Genomic DNA, 8932 nt, shown 5'->3' with positions numbered 1-8932 from the left:
TGGGTTCTCAGAAAACATTTATTTAAATGCAGCAACAAAATCTGTTTGAATTCTAAACACAGAAAACTTTTTTTCTGCCTTAGTATGGCTTTAAATACACTGGTTTACCGTACAGTCAGAAACACTTTTATTCAGCCGTAGCAAGTCTTAGCAATGACACAGCAGGTTGGTGACAGTATATGTATTTTAAAGGTCTTATCTAAAAAAATTATAATAATCAGAAGTTATTGCATAATGATTTATGTTTTCTTACATGATGAAATGCTGCTGCAGGTAATATAAACCAAAATGAATAAAAGTTGGTCACACAGGTGAAAAGGCCTGGAAGCAAAACCTGGATCTTTTGTGAGGAATGTAAAGGCACTTCTTAAATTAAAGATGGAGTAATAACTCATGGAAAGAAGCTAAATGGAAAAAGGGGGTACATGAAAAAAAAAAAAAAAAAGAGAAAAAAGTGGGTTGCTCTTCGTCTTCACCCGCTCATAACCATTCTGACCAGTTCTGTAAAGGAGAAATAAAAGAGAAGTGTGAGTTTCATGGTATCAGTTTTTATAGAGACCCCCTCCAACTACAGCATGTGGAGGTAATGTCCCCTCCTCATCCGGCTTTGCTGAGCCTGGGTGGGAGATGCTGCATTTGGAGGCAGATCTCTCCACATTCTGCTCGCCCAGAGCAAAAGAAGGGTTGAAGAGGCAGGGATGAGAGAAAGAGGTGAAATCACCTCAACCTCCTATTGAGCCAAAGCAACTGGCAATCTAAGATCCAAAAAGAGCTGGTTAGAGAAGCCATCCTCGTTGTATGCTTTCCTCTAGCTGAGAAGAAGAGAAAAGCGAAGAAGGTCAAGGGAGCTACAGTCCAGTTGAGAGACGGCCAGCTACAAATTCAGTTTCCAGTAATACAGAGGAAAGAAACAGTCAGCACAGGAGCGACTCATTGCGATTCTCTTGTTAGTAGAAAAAGGGACTGGTCCACTCTCCCAAAGCTGGTGACTATACCATCTAAAAATGTAAAACATGACTATCTGAAAAGGTACATCTTATATGTGTGTTGCATCTGTGAAAAGACCAGTACCTCTGACACCAGTATAGTAAAGGCCTGTTTAATAGCACCAGTGACATGCAAACGAGATTAGAAGAGCTGCAACATAACCACACCACCACACCAGTCAGTTCGAATGCCTTCGCTTCATGGCCACCGGGCTTTTCCTGAATGAGACCAGTCTCTTCCCTGTGTGTCCACCATATCCCCATAAATATAGGGGGGAGTCATAGACACATGCAGAGGGCCATGCTGCAGGCCAGGGGCCAAGACAGAGGGCTGCAGGAGAGAGAGGGACAGAAGAGCAGGAGGCTACACATGGGTCAGAGCCTCAAGTAGAAACGAGGAAGACCACCAGGCTTTCCCACATACATCTATGGGTCAAATCTACTTAGCAACAGCGCACTGTCCCAATTTACCAATACAAACAGCGCAACTAAAGCTGACTAGCGTTAGGATGGCCTAATGCAGCTGGATTATCTGGAAACTAAAAGCAGGAAAGCCTGGAGGTGCTATCCAATGGTATACAATGCCCGTACCGGCCCTCAGCCTGACATGATGTGACGAACAAACGCTGTGGAAGAAGAACATTAACACACTGTCAGACGCTGACATTTAAACAGAGCCTCTTACAGAAGTCCATTAAACAGAAGAGGTAAGAACAGGTATTAGAAGACGCCAACATGAATGATACGGAGCCCCCTGAAGGGTCACAGGAAGGAATTTTGCAGGGTTACGTTTACGCTGAAGCACAGGAACGTTTGCATTCCTTCAGATCCATATGAACACTTGATATGTTTAATAGCACATTTATGTCTATGTGACACTTTACTTTTACCCCTTTCAAAAGGCTCAGTGAAATGGACGCCAAACTCACACATACATAACTTTAAGCTACATTCAATTGACTTTTCAGAAAATGCACAATAACTGAAGTCAGCATAGCCTACACACAATGCCATGCATGAATTTTGAGATGAGTTGAGATGATGACATCCTGTTGCATTAGCTTAATTGTAGCCAGCATCCCATCTTGACCTTTTATATCATCAGCTCTCACCTTCGTAATTGATGCACCCATTTGCATCTTCATGTCCTGCCAAGAGCGTCTCTACTTCCTCCTCTGTCATTTTCTCACCTGATAAATGGAACATAACAGAAGTAATTTAAAACTTACAAATTAAAATGTTGGAAAGATAAAAATACATTTGCAATTCCCTGGATATCAATTTGTATACCAATTTCAGGAACAATACGCTTCTGGAACTTGAAATCAATGTAAGTAGTGTGATCCCAACAGAGTCCTACATTTCCATTTGAATAGCTATTAAGAAATGATAACAATATAGCTTGCCTAACGTGGTGAGGACATGACGTAGTTCTGCTCCCATTACTGTGCCGTTGCCCTCCTTGTCAAAGACACGGAGTCCCTCCACGAAATCCTCCATCGTCCCCTGATCTTTATTCTTAGCAATGGCCTGGAACATGGGCAGGAACTGCTCGAAGTCGAGCATTTTGGTGTTCATCTCTGCAAAAAAGTAAAAATAAATAAGGCAGGCCTGTGTCAGAGAAGATTCCCTTTTGTCACTGCTGTATGTAACACCCAGTACGTTCAATCTTGTTCCCTCACCCTCAGACTTGGGGTTGCCCAGGACTTTGAGCACCTCGGCGTTAACCGGATTTTGCCCCAGGGCCCGCATGACATCTCCACACTGGCTGTAGCTGATCTTCCCATCTCCTGTCCTGTCGAACAGCAGGAATGCCTCCTTAAACTCTGCAGGACACACAGACACGTGATAAATTAAAGTATGAACATGAATTATTTAAGACGAGATGTTCATGAGTATGAGCAGAAATGATAAAGAGATAGGAAATGAACTGGAAATGAAAGCAGAAAAGCAACGGATTGGAAAAGAACAAGAGAACAAGCAGACTAAAGAAAGATCCTGATTAAGACTAAATTATAAACTTACAAGTTATCTGGCAAAACAGACAGGATGCAAAGCACCGAACTGACAAACCTGCCCAGCTTTTGTATGACACTCAACGCATGAAAATGTTAGCCAGTCTCGCTAAGATAACTGATCATATTGCGAAAACTTACACTTTACACAAATGAATCTTTGGTAAAGTGTGGTGCAAAGTTAAAAAAACAAACAAACAAACAACAAAAAAACAAAACACCATCTGCACACCATCTGATGATACTGCAACCATCACTTCCTCAAAAACTCTTTACTACAGTTACAGTCGATTTACTGCAGTTAATGCCTGCATGTTAAGGGTTTGTGCATTTCCCACCTAAACTATTTCACAAGTTGTGTTCATTCTTAAACAAAGGTTAAAAAGACTCAAACCTGTATTAATACAAGGCATCAAAAGCAGGCAAATCTCTCTAACAGGCAGTGACGTGCTTAGTAATTTTACTAGAAAACAAATGCAACAAAAACTCAATTCAGCCAACCGCTGCAAAAATGTTAATCGAATAACAGTTTCAGTTAAGCTTCATGCTGATCTAGTATCACCTCTAACAACCTCTAATAACTTTTGGACACCCTTTTAGCTTTGATCAGACACAAAAGGCCATCTAGCACAATAGTCTTGGAGGTAGCATTTTCTTGCCAATGATCGGAGGAGCTTCATTTAACACCATCACTGTTTGGCAACTCCACATATTAATATTGTATACTACTAATGAACAGTTAATAAACCTCTGAGGCATCTAAACCTTCTTAAGCCTTTACATTAAAAAGTATTGAGCATCTTTGTTGCTGCTCAAGTGGAGTCAGCTTTATCAACTGTCAATGATCTAAAAATCAGCCATTCTAGTGTCAAACAGTGAAATAAATGCTTGCCTAAGCTCCAGCAATCAGGGAGACACGGAGCATGATTACACAACAGCAGGCAGTTTCTAATGTTATAGAAAAAAAAAAAGTCCCCCCCCCAAAACAAACAAACAAAAAAAAAGGCGTAGGCACTGTTGTGTAGTTTTTTTTTCCCCCTGTTCTGAGGAATGTCTCTCTTCCTTTCTCGCCTGCGAGCACTTTTCCCAGCACCATATTTGGTTATTAGAGGAGTGGAGAGAAGGAGGAGGAGAGTGAGAGTAGCTCTGGCCTATTATGTCAGCTATGATTAAACAAACCAGCCCTAGGACAAAACCCATCCACCACTTTATCCAGCACCAAAAATGGGCAGAGTGGAGATGAGCTATTTGGAAGATAGCAGGCAAAGTTTATGGTACACTGACAAAAGCGGGAAAGCCTGCGCTCTAACAGAACAAGACTTGTGAGAGCAAATATGGACTCTGGCCATGATTGGCTTTTCAAAACTTCTTTCAAAATAAAATAAACCAAAATAAAACTGCAACACACATCAAGGCCGGTGAGTAGTACAACATTATGTGCAACTATGGCTGACTTTGACGTACCAAACACCAGTGCAAAGCGGCTATCGTACACATTTACGACAGACTTGGCTCCACAACCGACATGCAGATCACACCCTAAAACACTCCGAGATGGCCATCAGTTTAGTGTAAGGCGTCCCCTTTACAATGACTTACCATGAATCTGATCCAGGTTAAATTCAATCTGGAAAAGGACAAGCAGTTGCAAGTGGAAAAAAAGTGATGAAACAGTACGAAAATATAAAAAAGGAGAAACAGAAGGAAAACTTAGGTCTAAGGCCACGACTGCTACTGCTGCTGTGGCGGACGGAGGACTTAGAGCAGGATGATAGTGGAGGTACAGGGCAAAGTGTCATCTGGAAAAAGCACGAGTGAAAGAACACCAAACAGGAGAAATACGATGGACATGCCACAACACAAAAGCAAGACTCACCGAGGATTTGATCTTCTGAGAAGTCAGACTGTTTAAAAAGAAATTAGGCTACATGAAAATGGTTCCTTAAAGCTGTGCAAAGCTCGCTCGCGTTTACATCAAAGGATCTGTGAAATACTTTACAGTTATTTAGATTGCCTGAACTTGCAGATAACATTTCCCACCGTTACCACATTCACTAATGCTTAACCTAAACCCAGTCATTACATTAGTCGACAAGTCGTATAATTGTTAACTTTATCCGCCATTCAAGCTAGTGCTAGCTTATCTAAAGTTGCACTTCCGCTTGCGCCCAGCGGTCCAATTCGGATATTCAAGTTCATCTTAACATCTCTGCAAAGTTCGGCCATTTTGTTAAAAGACTGAAAATAATATCTAACTGCATAACAACTGCGGTAATGCTAAGATGTGAATGAGGGGAAAAAACCCACCATGGCTGTGTCGGCTAAGGTGTGTCCGAGACGACGGCAAACCAAAGAATGTGACGGGTCGAGTGGAAGGTGGGGTGAGAAAAACCAAGCAGGCGTACGTCATCACGCACAGGACGCAGGAACTGACGTCTCGGCAGCTGCCGCGCTCCATATATAGAAACAAAGCTGAAGGTATGGTATGTGATTTACAATACATGGATATGGAGCCTTCGTTTTATGATTAAGGTGACAAGTAAATGGAATAAACGGCTTAGGCCTTAAACCTGATTTTAGGCTAAAAGTGGATTATGATGGTCGGCCTGTCCTTTCCTTTATGGTTATGGTAACGTTATTCACAAATGTCCATTAATTAAAATATAGATTTTTTTTTAAATTTGATTTTCAGATTAGGAAGAATGATGCTATTGTGATGATGTAATGATGTAATGATGTCTGCTGCTGGGTTTGCAGGCTGTGTTTAAGCCACATTTTCTTCAAGCCATATTTTGTGGCAAGCCCTCTGTCCCGCATGCACTGTGAAGTTGGACAAACCTTGTTTCAGCTATCTACTCTGCAAATTTTTACAGGATCAACATCTTGCATGAGCATAGAATTGGAAATGAATTTTTGACTGAGATTAAACTTAAAGGAGTTAATTATTTAAGTCGATCATTAATCAATGAGCCACTAGACCCCTTTTAAAAGAAATTATTTTAAGGATGTTATATAACAAAAAACACTTGCGTGATTGAGCTAAGGGACCTGCATTAGTGTTGTGGGTGTCTGGCCATCCAGGAAAGATGGATTTTTTGAGTATAGTAAGATCATGGACTGATGTCATATCACTTTATAGGCCAAAGACCTTTTTTTATTTCCTAGATGGCGGCCCGGCTTCTTGTCATGTCTGTGAAGTGGGTAACTTAACATGGCCCACATATCCTCACCAGCTAAATGGGGCAGTCTCACTCTATAAAACAGTGCATGCAGTGGCAACACTTAAAGCATATGAGGATGGCAGCAAAAGCTGGGGCACAAACCAAGCTAAGCTATATTACTGCACATATAAATACATTTTTTAAATTAAGAATGATTGCCTATTCCTGCTTTTAACCTTTTAACATTACAAGCCCACATGATTTTGATTCAAATGTTTTTAACAAGTGGTCGAGGTTAACTAAATTCCTATATCCACTGAGGTTTTTATATCAGCGCGCCCCTGAAAGGACTAAAATCCCCATAAAGCAATGACATTCAAAAGTATTCAAACATCCTGCTGCAATACTGGTTTATATTTGTTTAACACATGCAAACCTTTTTAACATTAATCTTGTAATGCCAGAAGGACACAACTGGTGGCTGGGTATTTTACAGCTGACAGTTAAAGTGTAGTGTTAAACACACACTGCAGCTGGTATACACTCACTGGCCGCTTTATTTGATACATCTTACAAGTCCTGGGTTAGACCCTCCTTTTTCTTCAGAGCAGCCTTAATTCTTTGTGACATAAATTCAGAAATGTGCTGGAAACATTCCTCATTTTGACACGTCAGCAGGCATTTGCTGGAAATTTATCAGCTTCACATCCATGATGCAAATTTTCCATTTTGCTACTTACCAAAGGTACTCTGTTAGAATGATATCTGGTGACAGTGGAGGCCATTTGAGTGCAGTAAACTCACTGCCATGTCATGTCATCACTGTCTGAGATGTTCTGAGCTTTGTGATATAGTGTGTTATTCTGTTGGAATCAGCCATCAGAAGATGGATACCCTAAATAAAGGCATGATCATCTGTAATACTCAGGTAGGCTGTGGGATCCAGATTGCCAAGAAAATATCCCCCACACCATTATACCACCACCACCAGCAGCCTGAACTGTTGCTACAAAGCAGGACGGATCAGTGCTTTCACGTTATTCTGACCCTTACTGTTCAAATGTTGAGGCAGAAATCAAGACTCATCATACCAGGTGTAGTTTTTCCAATCTTGTGTTATCCAATGTTGGTGAGCCTGTGTGAATGGTAACCTCAGTTCCCTGTTCTTCTCTGGTAGGAGTGGCCCTCGGTGCGGTCTTCTGCTGCTGTGGTGATCTACATCAGGGTTCCATAGCTTTTGCATTCAGAGATGCTGTTCTACGTGCCTCGGTTGTAACAAAGGTTTGGGTAACAACCAGTCTTGCCATCCTATTGCCTCAAAGCACATTAAAAGTCTATATACTAATACTAATCACCTTGAAATTCAGCAGGTTGTGCTGACGATGTCTATAAGCCTAAATGCCTTTAGTTGCTGCCATGTGCTTGCTGATTACACATTAGCAAATAATAAATCAATAAAGTGCTCAGTGAGTGTATGCCACTGTGCCAGAATAGTGGATGCAGATAATTGTGAACAATGAAATTAATGCAAAGTAAAATAATGTCACTTTCTAAATGATCTCATGATCTTTTGACAGAAGAACTTATTGCCTTATTTAACTTTTGAGGGTAAGCTATGAAGTAAATGTTTAAAGATCTTTGGATACAATAACTGCAAAACATCAGAGAAGTATGAGAAGGTCTATTCTTTTGTTTTAATCTCATTACTTTATCTAGAAAAAAAATAAGAGTTTGCTCACTTTGAATTTCAATGGTCTTAACTTTCTTTTTGTAGAAATCACTCTTGTGTGGGTTTTGAGATACAGGCAACGAATTTGAATTATCCTTCTGATGACAGAAATAGCACATGCTGTGACAGGAAACTGTCTCTAAGGGGGCCACTCACTGACTGACAACCAGTGCTGCTGTTACTGTCCCATTTCTTTGATTAACTTAGATTCTCTCTTGGTCTTTTTAATTAGCTGCACAATTAAAAGAAGCTACTTTGCAAATAATTAGAGATATTATTTGGAATAAATTTCATAAGAGACCACTATTATGTATCTTTCACTGAGCTTTAATCTGTTTTCTAAGAGGCATTAATGACATACTGGGTGTAAAACTAGACTGGCTAGATGCGACTCATACTTTAGTCATACTTTATGAATGCCCCACATAAGCTCTGTTACAAAAATATGTACTGCAGACGACCCACTCACCTCCAAAGTACTGGGATCAAAAGGTGAATCAGAGGGACGGAGCATCCTAGGCTTTTGCTCCGGTTTTGGAGTTGCAGGAGCTGAAGGCATGCAGGGATACGGAGGACCGAGTCTGGGTTGGGTCACTGATGAGGGAGACTTCTTAATGGAGGGTTCTCTTTTTGGAGACATTCCTGATGTCCTGGTAGAGTTACACTGAGTGTCAGATCTCTGCACTAGCAGCCAGTATGGCGCTGAGAGAAAAAATTTCAAGCTATGAAGTAAGTTGGGTGTATCCTGTTGAGGAGAGGGGGGAGGAGATCAGATTTATGATGCTGATGATGCTCAGGGACTGGCAGGTGGATGAGGCAGAGGTGAATTAGTGAAGCAAAGCGTAGGAGGAGTGGAGATGAAAGTGAGGGTGTAAAATAAAGAAGGGCCAAATATAGAAATCACCATCCTCCTCTGACTTCATTTATTTGGGTCAGAAGAGTGTGTGTGTGTGAGAGGGAGAGAAGAGAGAGAGGATTGGGTGCTAGTTTGTGCTATAAATGCCTAGAAACAGATGCAAAGCATTAAAAAGCTTACATTTC

The 8932-nt window shown here is 40.9% G+C and overlaps 1 protein-coding gene across 2 annotated transcripts; it reads right to left on the bottom strand.

Annotated features, from left to right (window-relative positions):
• LOC146550063 (myosin light polypeptide 6) lies at positions 1 to 8546 on the bottom strand. 2 transcript variants are annotated; one of them, XM_085258805.1, is made up of 7 exons: positions 8361 to 8546; positions 4601 to 4628; positions 2669 to 2812; positions 2393 to 2566; positions 2099 to 2176; positions 1578 to 1612; positions 1 to 501 (listed from the first exon to the last, which is right to left on the bottom strand). In XM_085258805.1, the coding sequence occupies exons 1-6, from the start codon at positions 8529 to 8531 to the stop codon at positions 1584 to 1586; spliced, it is 624 nt and encodes a 207-aa protein (XP_085114931.1). In that variant the 5' UTR covers positions 8532 to 8546; the 3' UTR covers positions 1 to 501; positions 1578 to 1583. The 2 variants fall into 2 exon arrangements, with proteins under 2 accessions (XP_085114931.1, XP_085114932.1); XM_085258806.1 differs by lacking the exon at positions 1578 to 1612.
• Between the last annotated feature and the right edge of the window lie 386 nt (positions 8547 to 8932).

The sequence above is a fragment of the Mchenga conophoros genome, linkage group LG20 (genome assembly GCF_057382185.1).
Source record: "Mchenga conophoros isolate Kocher_MC1m ecotype Shallow Benthic linkage group LG20, M_conophoros_male_GT1.1, whole genome shotgun sequence".
NCBI lineage: Eukaryota > Metazoa > Chordata > Actinopteri > Cichliformes > Cichlidae > Mchenga > Mchenga conophoros.
The sequence above is the reverse complement of the archived record's forward strand: the minus strand, read 5'-3'. Positions and strand labels throughout refer to the sequence as shown.